General features: G+C 37.7%; 1 protein-coding gene across 6 annotated transcripts in view; it reads right to left on the bottom strand.

Annotated features, from left to right (window-relative positions):
* The window catches only part of LOC106082457 (cystinosin homolog), a 70,813-nt gene that overhangs the window by 21,981 nt on the left and 30,632 nt on the right, over positions 1–18,200 (bottom strand). For all 6 annotated transcript variants that reach the window (XM_059363089.1, XM_059363088.1, XM_059363086.1 and 3 more), the window contains 5 exons: positions 1,616–1,808; positions 1,414–1,516; positions 1,133–1,315; positions 708–1,068; positions 471–641 (listed from right to left, as the gene is read on the bottom strand). In XM_059363089.1, the coding sequence (XP_059219072.1) occupies positions 471–641; positions 708–1,068; positions 1,133–1,315; positions 1,414–1,516; positions 1,616–1,682 (885 nt within the window). In that variant the 5' untranslated portion in view covers positions 1,683–1,808. The remainder of the gene's footprint in view (positions 1–470; positions 642–707; positions 1,069–1,132; positions 1,316–1,413; positions 1,517–1,615; positions 1,809–18,200) is intronic.

Below are 18,200 nucleotides of genomic sequence, written 5' to 3'. Positions count from 1 at the left end.
CAGATGAGGCAGTGCTTGGAGTATTTGCGAGAAAGATTCTTCGAAAAATATATGAAACAATTTGCACTAATGGAGAATATAGGCGACGTATGAACCACGAGCTGTGTGAGCTGCACGACGACGATGTCATTAACTCGCATCAAAATACAACGTCTGTGTTGGCTTGGTCATGTTGTCAGAATGGATGAAGAAGCTCCAGCAAAGAAGTCTTTTGAAGGCAAACACTGTGGTACACGCAAACCGGGAAGACCAAAAGCCCGATGGAAAGATCAAGTGGCAGGAGACACCTCAAAACTTGGTGTCAAAGATTTTAGAATGAGCACAGAAGATCGAGGCGCTTGGCACACTAATCTATGTTCGTCTAGTTGAACAAATGTTCTGTCATAGCCAATTGAAGTAAAGTAAGTAATAGACATTAAAAGAAATATTTCAAAAACGCTTTTATGGAATTCTGTAAAATAATTACTTACTTGTGGAACATATTTTATAATTGTGATGGTTAGTTTAACATAACTGCAGTAGTACAAAAAGTCCAACCAATGAATAACATTGCCAGCCGCCAAGCCCGCCGAAATAATTACAAAGGCAGCAAATAAACCCACAAGTCCGGAGGCTATCTTTGATACACGTTGCTCTGCTCTCTACGGTTTTTAATAAAAAAAATAAATTAATTAAAAAAGTAAAACCAAGGAAAAATTTAATCGAACCTCATAGGCAAAACATTGGTAAATGGTTATGCAGGTGGCAAACATGGCATGTAAAGAGAACACCACATCGTTCAGCATCACCGGATTCAAACCTCGTGGATAGCGTTCAAAGTATTCATCCTGTATTCCCGGCACCCAATAGAGGCCACAGTTGAATATGGAATAAAGTGTAAAACCCACAATGTTCAGGAATACAAAATCAAAATTAAGACCAACAACGGATTTCCTTTTGAAATTAGTCCAAATCTGGGGATAAAATGAAACAGACCAGGCCACAAAATATATCCAACCAAATATCAGCGAAGTGTAGATAATAGCTTCCGAATTGGCTACAGTAATGCGCAGGTATATATCTTCAACGCTACAAAAATAAAACATACAGCATATACATCAATAGAATTGTGTTAAGTGTTGCAATAACTTACACCCATTTTTCGTTGGGTTGACTTTCGGCTGTGACCTCCAAGTGCCCTGGTTTAAGGCCATTTATCAAAATTGTTTGATTTTGTGTGGAACCAGCCATAATGCTGAATTCCATTGGGTCCAAGTCGACCATATTGTCATGTTGCTTAATCAAAGTAATTCTAAAATCTTGTGTAAAGGGGTCCCTGAAAATTTTGCAAAATGCAGTAAAATAAAAATAGTATTTTAATGGTTAGTTCAATGCAAAGCAGTTGCTAAAATAACCAAATACTTGTCCACATACCTTACAAGAACATCAAACGATTCTGTTTTATTAACTAAAACTGTAACATCATGTGAGGATACTGTCAAGCCAACTGGCGCCTGCGCCCAGGCTTGTGAAAAAACTGTAAGAAAAGACAGAAATCAAAATTTCAATTATACCAATTGAACACCAATTGTTCGACTCCATTTCATTTTCATTGCATTGAGCGCTGGATACTAACTTGCGAATATTGAAATCAAGGCATAGCCTAAATTTCGATGGGTTCTTGCAATGCATAGAGCCATCATGTGATTTCTATTAAGTGGCACTGTTTCGGCCTCGGCTGCTTTCTTCTCCCCTTAGGCTGCCGCTTGTTAATGACTATGTGTTATTCGTAAATTTCAGTTTCCAGATGCAGACAGTACCTACAGGGTCTGAAAAAAAAGCAAAAGCAACAATTGGCATTTATTAGAATCGAGCCGATTCACACAAGCATTCGCTTCCTTACACTTTAATAAATTGGACAATGGAATTGTAAGCAATTGCTAATAAATCACTGGTCTATTTGCCAATGATATCGTTTGAAATCTAATCGTTATCTGTGAAGTGTGGGGCGATAATCAATCATGGTTCGTTACCATTCAATAAATTCTTCACGCAAAAACATTAATTGCCTTATAATTCATTGAAGAAATTGTACAAAACCTACTATGAGTGCGTCGAGTCTTAACTTAGATTCATAGAGAAATCTATGTGTACTTCATTTCAGCTTTACATCATACTGCTCCGCTTATTGGCGATCTTAATTTATGGTAGTCAAATATTTGCCAGTTATGCTAGACACACTTCAGTTTCTATGATAATGACTGTGTGATTGTTTTTGTAGCCCCCAGACATACCTTCAAAGGCGAAACGTTTTTATTTTTGGCTGAATGTTGATTGTGTTGTAAATGTTAAGTGAAATTGAAAGTTGAAGTACCTTTTGATTCTGTTGGCAAACACATTTAAAAATGAAAACTAATTTATTATACCCTCCACCATAGGATGGGGGTATACCAATTTCGTCATTCTGTTTGTAACACCTCGAAATATGAGTCTGAGACCCCATAAAGTAAATACATATATTCTTGATCGTTATGTCATTTTACGTCGATCTAGCCTTCTCCGTCCGTCTGTCTGTCCGTCTGTCGAAAGCACGCTAACTTTCGAAGGAGTTAAGCTAGCCTCTTGAAATCTTGCACAAATACTTTTTATTAGTGTAGGTCGGTTGGAATTGTAAATGGGCCAAATTGGTCCATGTTTTGATATAGCTACCATATAAACCGATCCTCGTTCTTGACTTCTTGAGCCTCTAGAGGGCGCATTTCTTGTCCGACTTGACTGAAATGTAGCACGTGGTGTTTTGTTATGACTTCCAATATCTGTGCTAAGTATGACGCAAATAGGAACATAACCTGATATACCTGCCATATAAACCGAGAAGGCGCAATTCTCATACGATTTGAAAAAAATGTTGTACCACGGATTCTCACATGACCTCCAACATACGTATTCAATATGGTCGGAATCGATCAAAAGCTTGATACAGCTCCCATATAAACCGATCACTTCTAACAACTGCGCTAAGTATGACGCAAATCGGTACATAAGCTGATATAGCTGCCATATAAACCCATCTGGGATCTTGACTTCTTGAGCTTCTAGATGGCGCAATTTTCATACGATTTGAAAGAAATTTTGTACAACGGCTTCTCTCATGACCTCCAACATACGTGTCTAATATGGTCTGAATCGATCAATAGCTTGATACAGCTCCCATATAAACCGATCTCCCGATTTTGCTTCTTGAGCCCCTACAAGGCGCAATTCTTATCCGAATGAACTGAAATAAAATATTACACAATAGCATATTCTTATTCAACTTTCTATGTTTGCCTAAAAAGAGATTCTGCGTATAGAACTCGACAGATGCGATCCATGGTGGAGCATGCTCTTACTTGTTTTTTTTTTTAAATGGAGGAATTTGCCATAGAGTATTTTTGTTGTTAGGTACGCAAATCTTACAGACCTTCATTTACTTGGGAATGTTCAAAAGCGATATATTAGCCGATATTTACAAGTAGTTTACAACTTACGCTCTTGTACTTAGTTACCCCCATGGGGTGATCCGGATCGGGAGAGGACGAGGCTATTACTGAAAGGAAGTAAGAAGGAGGTCGTATAGCTTTTAGTGTCATAACGGGACACATAGGACTATGAGCTCACTTATACAAAATCGGTGCGGAAAGTGATAGCATGTGTGGGGCATATGGGGAAGATGATGAGACATTGGAGCATTTCCTATGTCATTGCCCGGCTTTCGCGACTAACAAACACCGTTACTTAGGTGGTGACACGATACCAGACATGAGCCAACTTAGGGGAGAAACAATTAAGGATTTTGTAAGTAGCACGGAATTTCTAACTTAAAATTTTCTTTCCGAGGTTACTTTTTAGTTTTTAGAACGCACAACAAACCGATTACTGGCTTAGGTGCATGTCTCTTTTCAACCTAACCTAACCTACCCCTGATGAGATGGAACCTCTGAAGTCTACTTGGAGGAGAAATGAGACATGATATGCGCCAAAATAATACCAAATCTCAAATGGTTAGAGTATATGGGACTTTGTAGCTCCAGTGCAATAATAATGGAAGATAAGAAATCGAAAAATGTAAACGAATTAGGATTGGTTGCATTTAAGAAGATTTATTTTTCTAGTCTTACCATTACAACGGTTGCAAGTGAACAAAAAGGTATGCTAACGAAGTTCTACGGGTTTTCTTGTTTGAGTCGTTGTATAGGGCGGATGTTTTGTTATTTTGCTCCGCAGGAATTTTTCTGTAACTCGTAATGAGTCATTATATTTAGAAAAAAATTTAAGTCACTCAAGGGTAGGTATGGAAGTGTTATCCATTAGGCGGTTGCTGATCTGCGTCTGTATCCAGTGGAGCGGCAGATCTAGAGCCCGAGAATAAGCTTAGAATGGACTCCAAAGATCCAACAGCTGCAGTGGTGGTATCAGGACGTAGCATGTTGTCTGCTACTGAAACCTCGACAGGTGGAGCGGCTGCTCCAGGCTCTACTAGCCGAATAATCCTCTAAATTGGGCTCGGGGATTCGCTTCACAGGTTACCTCAACAACCACATGTCTAGATTCGGAAACTGCACCGCAGTCATCCAAAAGGCTGCGATCACCTGGAGGGCACTCCTTGCCAAAGAGAACTAGAGCGAAAATTAGTAAGATTTGTCCAAGAACCTTTGCTAATGTCGCTATGGATTGGGACCTACTTTCCAATTAACAACCTGATCCTAAGGATGGCTTGCTTGGGCATCATAGGTGCACTGAGGACGACACCATCTGATGCACTGAATTTAATGCTACATCTAATGCCTGTGGACATTGAGGCTACCCAAATTAAGGGAGCTTTCTCTTTGTTCATGTGGCGGCTACGGACAGTGTGTTATCTTTGATACATTGCCCGATGTTCCAGGCAGTGTTCCCTACCTGAGCCGCTTTTTGATAAAAAGCACTGTACCACTTTTCCTAATAGAATCGATCGGAACTACGATATCCCTGGCAATAGAAGTTACATAGACTTCTATACGGATGGTTCCAAACTAGACGACATGGTTGGGTTTGGGGTGTACTCTAAAGATCTAGAACTGGTCATATCAAAAAGGTTACCCGACCACTGCAGTGTGTATCAAGCGGAGATCCTTGCAATCAAAGAAGTGGTAGAAAGGCTAAGATATAATGTCATAACGACGATTGGCATAAATATCTTCTCAGACAGCCATTAAATTCCCGGACAACGTATTTCTGAACACAAAAACTGGCCTCGACTGTCGTTGATCTCTCAACGAGATCGCTGAACAGTTCAAAATTCACCGCCGTCCACCAAACCACAACGCCATATAGCATTAAAGGTCTGACAAATGCAGTATATACCCAGTGCATGACACGTGGTTTAAACCACCAGTTTTTTGCCAACGGCTCACTTGCAGGTGTATAAGGCAAGAGTTGCCTTTCTTGCGCTTTCCAAAATGTTTTATTTAAAGTTCCATTTCCCGTCCAAAAAAACACAGGTATTTTGCCACTCCTAGTGCCACTGAAGGCAACTTGTATCTCCAACTGAAAAGAATAGCTTCCGTCTTTATGTAGTTTATGGGGTCGCAAATCAATATTTCGAAGTGTTACGAACGGAATGACTAGATTAGTATACCTCGATCTTATGGTGGTGGGTATTAAAACCGAATATCGCATTAGGTGAGGATAACCAGCGCAGATAACTTTTACACCCTTTTTACTTATTTCGTCATTCCGCTTGTAACATCTCGAAATATTCGTCTATATGTTCTTGATTGTCATGACATTTTAAGTCAATCTAGCCATGTCCGTCCGTCTGCCCATTATTCCGTCTTTCTGTCGAAAGCAAGATTACTTTTGAAGGAGTTAAGCTAGGCGCTTGAAGTTTTCCGTTAACAATTCTTATTAGTGTGGGTCGGTATAAATTGTAAATGAGCCAAATCGGACCATGTTTTCATCCCACCGTTTGATTTCTTGAGCTTCTACGGGGCCCAATTCATATCCGATTTGGCTGAAATTTTACATAAAATGTGGGCCGGTTGAGATTGTAAATGAACCAAATCGACACATGTTTCGACATAGCTATCATATAAACCGATCCTCCCATTTGACTTCTTGAACTTCTACAGGGCCCAATTCTTATACGAATTGGCTAACATTTTGCATGTTGCGTTTTGTTATGTCTTCTAATAACTGTGTCTCAAACAGTCTGATATAGCTGCCATATAAACCGTTCTCCCAATTTGACTGCCTGAGCCTCTGTAGGGCTCACTTATTACTCGATTGCCTGGTGGCACTAACGTTCCGAAAGATTTCAATTGCCAGTGTCCGGCTTTATAACATAGCAGAAATAAGGTACTTCAATATTTCCTCTTTCAAGTGCTAGAGGAGCTAGGAGGGATGAATCCAATCAAACTCAAGGATTTCATGTTGTCATCTAAATGGTATGACAAAATACTCTGAAAGAAGAAATTCGGTGCAAAACCAGCAGCTGAAGGAGAGCGAAGATAGGGAACCACTATGAGCCACGCAAGGGCCTCAGCATCATATATAAAGACAATGCTTTGATATCATCCTCTTTCAACCTTACCTAATATCTTTCAAGACAATTTTCACAATTGGTCTTCTTATCTTATATAAGCTCTTTCAATCTCCATGACGGTGAAGGATCAATTACAAGGTTCAACTTCGGATTCATCCATCCTATTACCCAACCTTCTGATTTGCAGTCAGTATAAGACTTTCAAAAGATCCATAGTGTTGTTTCGAAAGTACCAAACCTAACGCTCTTTAGCAGTTCTTCTTCAACTTCAATTTACCAATTGTAAATATCAGTTGAATGTTTTACAGTAGCTTATTTCGAAACAGTTATTACATATCAGCGAAGAAATGTAGTGTCAACAGATACAGGCACGTGTTACATGTGATCGATAAGGGGTGTTTCCGTGATATATAAATATATATTTATCAGTCCGTGCAAAAACCGACGTGTTGCAAGTTATTGATAAGAAGTGCTTCTGAAGATGGTGACATAGATACAGTTATCAGTTATTGGGAATAAATGGGTGTGTAATAGATATTTCACTACAGAAAAGCCAAATGATTATTGAGTCTTTTTTAATGTCCAAAATGTCATCTCCTTTTTATACCCACAACCGAAGGATGGGAGTGTATTCATTTTATCATTCCGTTTGCAACACATCGAAATATCCATTTGCGACCCTATAAAGTATATATATTCTTGATCGTCGTAAAAATCTAAGACGATCTTGCCATGTCTGTCCGTCCGTCCGTCTGTCTGACTATTGAAATCACGCTACACAGTTTCTTTCTTTTTGCATAGTCAGGTTAAGTTCGAAGATATATCCCCCATATAGACCGATTTGCCGATATAAGGTCTTAGGCCCATAAAAGCCATATTTATTTTCCGATTTTGCTGAAAATTGAGACAGGTATCCTTCTTCACTTTGAATCGTCCAGATTTGGATATAGCTGCCATATAGACCGATCTCTCGATTTAAGGACTTGGGCCCATAAAAGGCGCATTTATTGTCCGATTTCGCTGAAATTTGGGACAGTGAGTTGTGTAAGGCCCTTCTGCAACTTCTTTCAATTTGGTCTAGATATGTCCAGATTTGGATATAGCTGCCATATAATTGGAACTCTCGATTGAAAGGTCTCGGGCCCATAAAAGACACATTATTGTCTGTTTTCGCTGCAATTTAGGATAGTGAGTTTTATTAGGCCTCTCGATATCCTTCTTGTAGACGGCCCAGATCGGTCCAGATTTGGATACAGCTATCATATAGACCGATCTATCGATCCGATTTCGCTGAAATTTGACACAGTAACTTACGTTGGTCTTTTCGACAACCGTGTCCTATATGGTTCATATCGGTTGGTTTGGATATAGCTGCCAAAAAGACCAATATTGAACCAAAATTAAACAATGGCTTGTAGTTATTAGACCACACACTGTTTGTGCCGAATTTGGTCCAAATATGACCATATTTTGATATAACTGCTATAGGTGCATAAATAATGCATTTTCACCGAATTATGACGACGAAAACTGATTTACATATATACCCGAGGTGGTGGGTATTCAGCGCAGCCCAACTTAATGCCTATTCATACCCACCACCATAGGATGGGGGTATACAAATCTGGTCATTCCGTTTGTAACACCTCGAAATATTCATCTAAGACCCCACAAAGTATATATATTCTTGATCGTCTCGACATTCTGAGTCGATCTAGCCTTGTCCGTCCGTCTGTCTGTCAAAATCACGATAGTGGTCGAACGCGTAAAGCTAGCCGCTTGAAATTTTGCATATATACTTATTATTGATGTAGGTCTTTGGGGATTGCAAATGGGCTATATCGGTTCAGATTTAGATATAGCTCCCATATAAACCAATCTCGCAATTTGACTGCTCGAGCCCCTGGAAGCCGCAATTTTTGTCGATTTGGCTGGAATTTTGCATGTAGTGTTTTGTTATGGCTTCCAACAATTGTGCCAAATACGGTTCAAATCGGTCTATAATCTGATATAGCTTCCATATAAACCAAACTCCCGATTTTGTCCGATTTGGCTGAAATTTTTCATGTGGGTTTCCGTTATGACTTCCAACCGCTTTACTAAGTACGGTCTTAATCGGTCTATAACCTGATATAGCTCCCATATAAACCGATCTCCCGATTTGACTTCTTGAGTGCTTACAAGCCGCAATTTTTGTCCGATTTGGCTGAAATTGAGCATGTAGTGTTCTGACTTCCAACAACTGTGCCAAGTACGGTTCAAATCGGTCTATAACCTCATATAGCTCCCATATAAACCGATCTCTCCACTATTCTTCTTGAACCCTTACAAGCCGTATTTTTTGTCCGATTTGGCTGAAATTAAGCATGTAGTGAGTTGTTATGTCTTTCGACAACAAATACGGTCCAAACCTGTCTATAACCTGAGGTAGCTCTCATGTAAACCGTTTTCGTCTTTCGATTATCCTTGGTCGGTTCCTAGAAGCTTTAATTTTTGCTGGTTTGATAGAAGTTTGCGCTTTCTTTTTTTTTGGTCTTAAAATAATATTATTTTGAATAAATTTTTAGCAGAATCCATGGCGGTGGGTTCCCAATATTCGGCCCAGCCGAACTTAGCATGCTTTTACTTGTTACTTGTTAAGTTTAATGATCAGCTCAGCATCTCTTCCTTCGGTCGATGTATTTGTGTGTACAAAATACAGAATGGATTTATTTTATCAAATTTTTTCGAAGCTTTCGTCTTCTCCTTCTGTGTTCACAATCGGGTTTCTTTTCAAACTACTTTTTACCAGGCGCTTCTTCATTCGTTCGCAGAACATGATCTAGACCAGGTAATCGTTGTTTTTGTATACTCTTAACTATACTAATGTCGAACAATGGATCAAACAGCGAAACACTTGGAAATGAGTCCACGTCTTTTTACCTGCTGATCTGAGCGATAAAAGATGTTCTAAACGTTTGTAATGGAGGACATAGACATAGAAAAATTGGCGTTATTGGTCCATATCTTTAGTACAGGCTGAGATACAGGGTTTCAAAGTTGACCACTTCTCACTTTTTCAACCTTCAAGGGGCAATAACTTTTGATCTACTAAACCGATTGGCTTGATTAAGGACTCAGGAGAAAAGCTTGATGAACCATGCCATCGTATACCGTAAAGTTGATATGAATAGTTTATTATACCCACCACCGAAGGATGGGGGTATATTCATTTTGTCATTCCGTTTGCAACATATTGAAATATCCATTTCCGACCCTATAAAGAATATATATTCTTGATCAGCGTAAAAATCTAAGACGATCTAAACATGTCCGTACGTCTGTCTGTTGAATTCACGCTACAGTCTTTAAAAATAGAGGTATTGAGCTGAAACTTTGCACAGATTCTTTTTTTGTCCATAAGCAGGTTAAGTATAAAAATATAAAAAAAATAATAAAAAAATAATAAAAATATAAAAATTTCGCCTTGGTTTTTCTTCGCTGTTCTGTTAATAACTTCGCCAATTTTTATGCTATATACCGGAAATTTAATACAAATTATACAGTACATGTATGGACAATATTAAAAGTATCTATCAATATCTTAAGCAATTTAAAAATGGCATGGTTTTCAATATGAAAAATATTTTTTTTGTCAAAAATTTGCAAATTTTCCTAATAAGATATTTCTATCTTCTTTAAATTTTCGTAAACTTCAAGCTTTATTTTCCAGCATTATTATTTATTTCAATTTTAATAAAGCGGAGTTATTAAGGAACATTTTAAAAGCTAATCTGACTCATTTCGATATCAAACAACACCGTTATCTCAAGACCAATATGGTTAATTGTTATACAAAATTTCAAAAGTTTTACACTGACAAAAAGGTCCACGGCAATTTTTACAGTACCACTTGTATGGAATGTGTCCGCATTATATTTGTATTTTTTATAGTGTGTTTTGACAGTTGTTCGTGTGAAAAATCGAAGTAAGTACTTGGCTTAAAGCGTGAAAAGTTTCCCAACAATTTAAGGTACGTTCAGATTAATCAAATATTTGGTCCAAATAATTTTATCAATTTGGGCAAAATATGTCAATTCGTACATTCTTGATTTTATATTCGCATTTTTTTTTGCCCATGAACATTCCACATTAGAAACATTTATCTTACACATTTTGTTCGTTCAAAAAGAATTCAAATAGCGTTAACCATTAGATCAAAAAGTCTTTTTATTTTCCCTACATTTGATTGCATGTGAAATTTGTGTTTCATTTTTGGATCCAATATTTTTTTGTTAAATCACACAAGAAGTCAAGTTCTTTCTCCCGAGTGCTTTAAGGTCGAAGAAGTGGAAAGTGGATAACTTTGATACCCTGTATCTCTCACTGTATTAAAGATATAGACCAACAACAAAAATTTGGACTTATTTCTAATTTTTTTCGACGTTTGGCCCACTGTGCGTCGTCATCTTCATGTATTCAGATAAGTCCATACATCTTTTGAGGAGTATTTCTCTTAAAAACCCCAACTACTGCTTCGTCTACTTTGGCAAGTATTCATGGTACGGAACCATAAAACAACACAGGTTGTATAAGTGTCTTCAATAGTGTAATTTTTGTCCGCGGAAAATTGACTTTGCTCCTATATTGTTTTCTTAACCCGTAATCATAATCTTTATTTCAATGTTGCCATTGAATAATGGTAGGTGTCTATCTATCCTGTTTGGTTAATTTCCAAAATTTTGCCTTAGTGTAAATACTTGGTTTGTGTTGGATTTTCTAGGTCTAGAGAGTCATTGATAAAGTCCAATAATCTCGATGATTTTAGATGCTTGCTACAAAGTTTCTATAGAAATTTCTAAAATACTTCAACTTATTTTTTAATACCATGAAACATGATTAGTCACTATTCCCTATCAAATACATTTTTAAGCATTTCTAATCAATCACATACCTGTTTGAAATGAGTGAAATAAGTTTGCCTACATTCCACAATGTATTGATTACAAATTATTTCCACATTCTTAGTCGGTATATAATAAACTTGTCTACTTTACTGATCCACCTGCTGCAATTATGCGTTGCTTACGTATGACACTTATCTACAGACATAATAGCAATTAATTACTTATCTGTACATACTACCGATACAATAATAATAAAAAAGACACCCATTACTCTGTGAATTAGTTTTTCGACAAAAACGGTAACACATTGAAATGCCAACTGAAATTCAAATGGATTCTCCAGTTACTGACCCCAACTAACGAACCTTAAACAATGGCAAAAAAACAACTATTGAAGAAAAAGTCCAGTAACCCACAATTGCGTTAACTTTTGTTGGCTATACTTTGATAATTGCAGGTAATGAATAACAAAAGAAATGCACATATGCCAGCGTAGAAGCAAATGGAACATGTAGAATGTGACACCAAACCCATTTCACAATTGTTACCAGCCACTCCAACTCACATTTAGTTAGAAGGTGTGTTCGTTAATTGATAACAATTGTAACCGTTAGGAAGATCTAATTTCGAAAAAAAAATGCAATCGCTGAAACAATTTCTATAAATTGTTGCAATTGAAAATTTGAACCAAGCTATTCAATTGAAATGAAATTAAAAAATATATAAACATTAGGTGGGCTTTGATAGTATTTTGAGACGTATTTTCCATTAGCATTGCTAATAGGACAAAATAAAACACGGCTGTTAGTTAGACCAAGACAAGTTTAAATGGGCTAAGTTCGGCGTGGCGGTATGAACTCTATCAGATTTGAAAGGAATAATTATTAAAATATCAAATCATATAAAGTTGGAAGCATTCAGGTGCAAAACTTCAGCTGACTTCACGTACTAAATACCAGCCAAATCGAGCTAAAATTGAAGCATCTAGACGCTCAAAGAATCATATGTGGGGATTTACATATCTATGTATACATATAGGCGGCATTTGGCGTAGATGTAGGGATGAAAAACTATAGTTATGTACCTAATTTCAACCAGAGCGCCAAACAATCAAGGCTCCTAAGGTCTAAAGACCACAAATTGGAGGAACGGTTTGTATGGGTGTTATATTCAATGCGGAACCGATTTAGTCTATAAAATATACAAACCAAACAAGGTTACGTTAGGTTGGAGGGTACGCGACTAGATGACCGGAGACCTTAGGTCATTTATGTGCGACCTAGAAGAAAATAGAAGAGTAAAAAGCGTGCTAAAATCGGCCGTGCTTACACCATGGATAGTAATTGTCAAGTTATTTGTCCAGTATCTCTTTTTAAGCAAACAAAGGATAATGGATAAGAATTACCATGCTATTGGAGCTTTATCAGGCTATAGGCCGATCTGGGCCATACTTGATTTGGATGATGGAGATTATAGTAAAAGTCATTGTGCAAAATTTCAAGGTAGTCCTATAGAGGCTCAAGAAGTAAAATTGGGGGATCGGTTTATATGGGAGCTTTATCAGGTTATGGACCGCTTCAGATCATATTTGGCAAGTAGGTTGAAGGTCTTAGGAGAAGTCGTTGTGCAAAATTTCAGCAAAATCGGATAAGAACTGCTCCCTTTAAGGGCTCAAGAAGTATAATCGGGTGAAAGGTTTATATAAAATAGACCGATTTGGCCCATTTACAATACCAACCGATCTGCACTAATAAGAAGCATTTTTGCAAAATTTTGGGCATCTAGCTTAACTTATTCGAAAATAAAAATGCTTTCGACAACCACAAGGACGAACGAACAAAAGGACGGACATGGCTAGAAAGACTTAATAAGACAAGACGACAAACAACATGTAAAAAGGCGTTAAGTTCGGCCATCTTTCGTCAAAATTCGGTGAAAAATACATACCTTACGCCCCATAGCAGCTACATCGAAATATGTTCCGATTTGGACCAAATACTAATAAGTACAAGTCATTGTTCAATTGTGCATAACAAAATATTGATCTTTTTAGTAGCTAAATCTTAAAATAAACCGATCTGTACCATATACGACACTGATGTCGAAAAGCCTTTTATAAGTCACTGTGTCAAATTTCAGTAAAATCGCGTTATAAATGCGCCTTTTATGGGGCCAAGACTTTAAATCGAGAGATCGGTCTATAATCGAAATGCGCTTTTGTGGCCCCAAAACCTTAAATCGGGAGATCAATCTATATGGACCGATCTGAGCCAAATTGAAAAAGAATGTCGAAGGGCCCAACACAACTTACAGTCCCAAGTTTCGGCAATATCGGACAATAAATGCACCTTTGATGGGGCCTAAGACTTTAAATCGAGATATCGATCTATATTGCAGCTATATCCGAATCTGCACCGATTTGGGCCAAATTGCAGTAAAATGTCGAAGAGCATAACACAACTCACAGTCTCAAATTTCAAAGAAATCGGACAATAAATGCTACTTTTATGGCCCCAAAACCTTAAATCGGGAGATCGATCTATATGGCAGCTATATCCAAACCTGGATTGATCTGAGCCAAATTAAAGAAAGATATGGAGTGGCTTAACATAACGCACTGTCCCAAATTTCAGCAGAATGGGATTATAAATGTGGCTTAATCGGTGGATCGGTCTATATGGGGTCTATATCAAGATATAGTCCGATATAGCCAATCTTCGAACTTAACCAGCTTATGGACAAAAAGAGAATCTGTGCAAAGTTTCAGCTCAATATCTCTATTTTTAAAGACTGTAGCGTGATTTCAACAGACAGACGGACTGACATGGTAGGATCGTCTTAGATTTTTATGACGATCAAGAATATATATACTTTATAGAGTCGGAAATGGATATTTCGATGTGTTGCGATCAGGAATATATATACTTTGTTGGTAAAGGTATAAAAACGGTAGAGGGTATAAATGGAAGATGGAGAAACGCAGCTAAAAATACACACATTAAGGTGCAAGAAACGAGAGAAAAACGGAAAACCAACTCACAAAACAACACAAGTAGAGGATTATGCGGGAAGAAACTCTCACCGGTGAGAGTATGGTCCAGCCAACTCAAGCAGACCTCTCCGGGATAACAAGAGGACTAAGTACCTGGAGGGAATCCAGGCACAAAAAAGGAAATCATCCATTATTCTGTGCCTTCTCAAAATTGCGTCATTAACGCAGAAGGTGCTCAACTGTCTTCAACTTCTCCTCGTTACCGCACACCCTACTGAATTCTGCCTCTCCCTGTGTCCATTGCGATGCTCATCGCGATAGAATCGAAGACAGCTAGTAAAAACTTTGCCTTTTGAGAACGGGTAGAGATAACTCTTTGGAATACTCAAAGATATTAGCTGAGATGTTAATTTTCCAAAAACGAAAATTAAAATTGAAAAATTTTTAAAAATAAAAACGATATCTCTTTTTGTTGACATTTGCAGATAAAGTGTTCTTAAAAACTAACCAAAGATAGTTTCCAAATCGTCATTTTTTAACAAATTGGCTGTGGAGGCTGCAAATTTTGTGCCAAATTGTTTTTTTTTTTCATGATTTTAGGGGGCATCTGAAGTAAGAAACAAGTAAAAACGTGTTAGGTTTGGCTGGGCCGCTGTGTACCCTCAAGTTCTATGTACGTACTCTCTTTAAAATAAAATGGGAGGTCATAACAATTCCCATGGACTTAGGTGCTCCCAATAGACTTAGGTGCTTAAGATTTCAAATCAAGAGATCGGTTAAAATGGGAATTACATGATGTGATGGACTGATTTGGGCCATCTATGGTATAATTGCTGGAGGTCATGGTTATCATGCGAAATTTAGAGTCTCAAGGAGTAAGATCGGGAAATAGGTTTATATGGGACCAAGTTATGAACCAATTGTGGCCATACTTGGTTTGGCTGTTAGAAGCCAAAATGGAATTCATCGTGCAGCAAATTCGGATAAGAATTGCGCTCGCTAGAGGCTCAAAAATTAAAATCGTAAGATAAGTTTATGGGGCAGATATATCAGGTCTTGAACTGATTTGAATCACATTCGGTACATCTGTTGAAAGTCATCCTGCAAACTTTTCCGCCGAATTAGATAAGAATTACGCCTTCTCAAATTTGGAGATCGTTTTCTATGAGAGCTATATCACGTTTGGACCTATTGTATTTGGACCATACTTAATACGTCTGTTGAAGGTCCTAGGAAAAGTCATTGCACAAAATTTCAGCCAAATCGGTTGAGAATTGCGCTCTTTAGGGGCTAAAGAAGTCATATAGATAGATCGGTTTATATGGGGGGGGCTATATCTAAACATGAACCGATTCGGCCCATTTACAATCACAACCGACCTCCATTAAAAATAAGTATTTGTGCAAAATTTCAGGTGCCAAGCTTTGCAAATGCAAATTTTGCCCATGAGCATTTCACTAAGGAACAATTGCAAACTTCTCACATATCAATGAGTGCAGTCCGATTCAAGTTTTAAGCTCAATGATAGGGTGCCTCCTTTTTACAGCCAAGTCCGAACAGCGTGCCGCAGTGCGACAGCTCTTTGGAGAGAAGTTTTACATGGCATAGTACCTCACAAATGTTGCCAGCATTAGGAGGGGAAAACCACCGCTGAAAATTTTGTTCTGATTGTCTCGCCAGGATTTGAACCCGTCCTACGTGTTGAGCGTCGTAGGCGGAGAATGTAACTTCTGCGCTACGGTGGCCTCCTACAACCACTTTCAACAATAGATAAAAAATAAAAATTATGATAAGTGTATTGAGTATTTGCATGGGATAAAACTTGGCGCCTCAACCAATTATGCATTTCTATGTTCATTAAAAACATCTAAGACATAATTTATATAATTTCTTTGCTTATTACAAACTTCTAAGACACAATTTATGTAACACCTACTAAAAAATTAAATAACCTTGAGTTGGAATTGAAATCTTTGACACCTTGGTACACCTGACACTTCCGTTGATAACTAAAAATCAACATTCTACTCGTAGGGTACACGCGAAACAATTCGATCGAACTTTACAACATGTTTACAATTTTATTAACTTTTTCCAATTAGTAAATGGCCACACAAGCTCACATACATTTTAATGTCGACGAGAGGTAGGCAAGTCTTTACGACGCGTCGTTTATTGTAGTCGCAATCACGTTTCATTGAATCGCTTGGCTAATTAATAAACAAAAACATGAAACGTGATTGCAATTTTTACAAAAACGGCCTATCGGCGTCGCCCATTCAATTGTTTTTTCATATGAACTGCCGACAAAAAGTGACATTCATTGTATTGAACTCATTTAAATCATTTCACTTTTGTTCTCAGGCCAGGTTGACATTATATTGAACGAAATAAATTAAACGACAATTAAATTAAAAAAAAAAAATAAAAAGAGAAAGATCGGTGTTGTTAATTTTATGTTTTGTTTTTTCTTTTTAATCAAAAAAATATTTCAAGAACATCCATACAACACAATAAAATTATATATCATTTTTATCTAATTGACAAATCGACATTTAACAACATTAACGAACATTACAAGTGCTTCGTAGATCAAAATGCTAATATAACGTAATTTCCGTTCAAACTTATATTAAATTTCCTCCTTGTTATACCCTCCACCATAGGATGGGGGTGTCATTCTGTTTGTAACACCTCGAAATATGCGTCTAAGATCCCATAAAGTATATATATTCTTGATCGTCGTGACATTTTAAGTCGAACTAGCCATGTCCGTCCGTCTGTTCGTCCATCTGTCCGTCCGTCTGTCTGTCGAAAGCACGCTAACTTTCGAAGGAGTAAAGCTAGCCGCTTGAAATTTTGCACAAATACTTCTTATAGGTGTAGGTCGGTTGGGATTGTAAATGGCCAAATCGGTCCATGTTTTGATATAGCTGCCATATAAACCGATCTTGGGTCTTGACTTCTTGAGCCTCTAGAGGGCGCAACTTACCCCATACGACGTAAGTATTCAATATTATGGTACGTATTAACTGCTTATTTTTGTGGGCGATGCAAAGTGGTCCAAATGACGAAAATTTTGGAAATAGGTCCATAACTTTTTATCTGTTGATCTGACCGGCCATGACCTCATTTATACATGCAAAAAATAATTCGTTTGACATAAAGGAAATTTTCAGCAAGCATACTTCTTTTCTGACAAACGTTGGCATTTGTTTACGATAAAAGTACATGTTTTATGCAATACATTCTTGCAAGAATTTTTTTCTGTCAGTCAACACGCAGGGGACGTCTCCTATGAAAGCAGTGCATTGCGTTGGCGAGAGGAAATTAGGAATTGAAGGGGTGGGGGGAAAGGATGTAGTGCTTATTGACATTTGTCTTAAATCCTTAGATGTCAAAGTGGGTGGGAAAAACGTTAGCCGAATTAGCTGGAATGTCTAGTATCCCTGACATACATCCTTACATCAAGAATAAGAAGACTAATATCAGACGAACACACACCATGTAAGTACCGATAGAATAGCGCTAAACAACCCACATTGCGACGATGATGAAGGGAGGCAATATAGTCCCCAATCAACGCCATCGCTCTCCTCTGTACACGGTCCAGTAGCTCCAGGAATGATTTTGAAGCTCCAGCCCATACATGTGATTTGTACTCCATTTTCGGCCTTATGGAAGTGGTGTAGATGTTAAGAAGATCAGACGGAGTGAAGTAATTCTTACACCGTTTAAGGAAGCCTAAACACTTGAATGTTTCTTTCGACATTTAAAT

The sequence above is a fragment of the Stomoxys calcitrans genome, chromosome 2 (assembly GCF_963082655.1).
Source record: "Stomoxys calcitrans chromosome 2, idStoCalc2.1, whole genome shotgun sequence".
Lineage (NCBI taxonomy): Eukaryota > Metazoa > Arthropoda > Insecta > Diptera > Muscidae > Stomoxys > Stomoxys calcitrans.
Note: the sequence above shows the minus strand (reverse complement) of the source record. Positions and strands in the feature narration are given on the sequence as shown.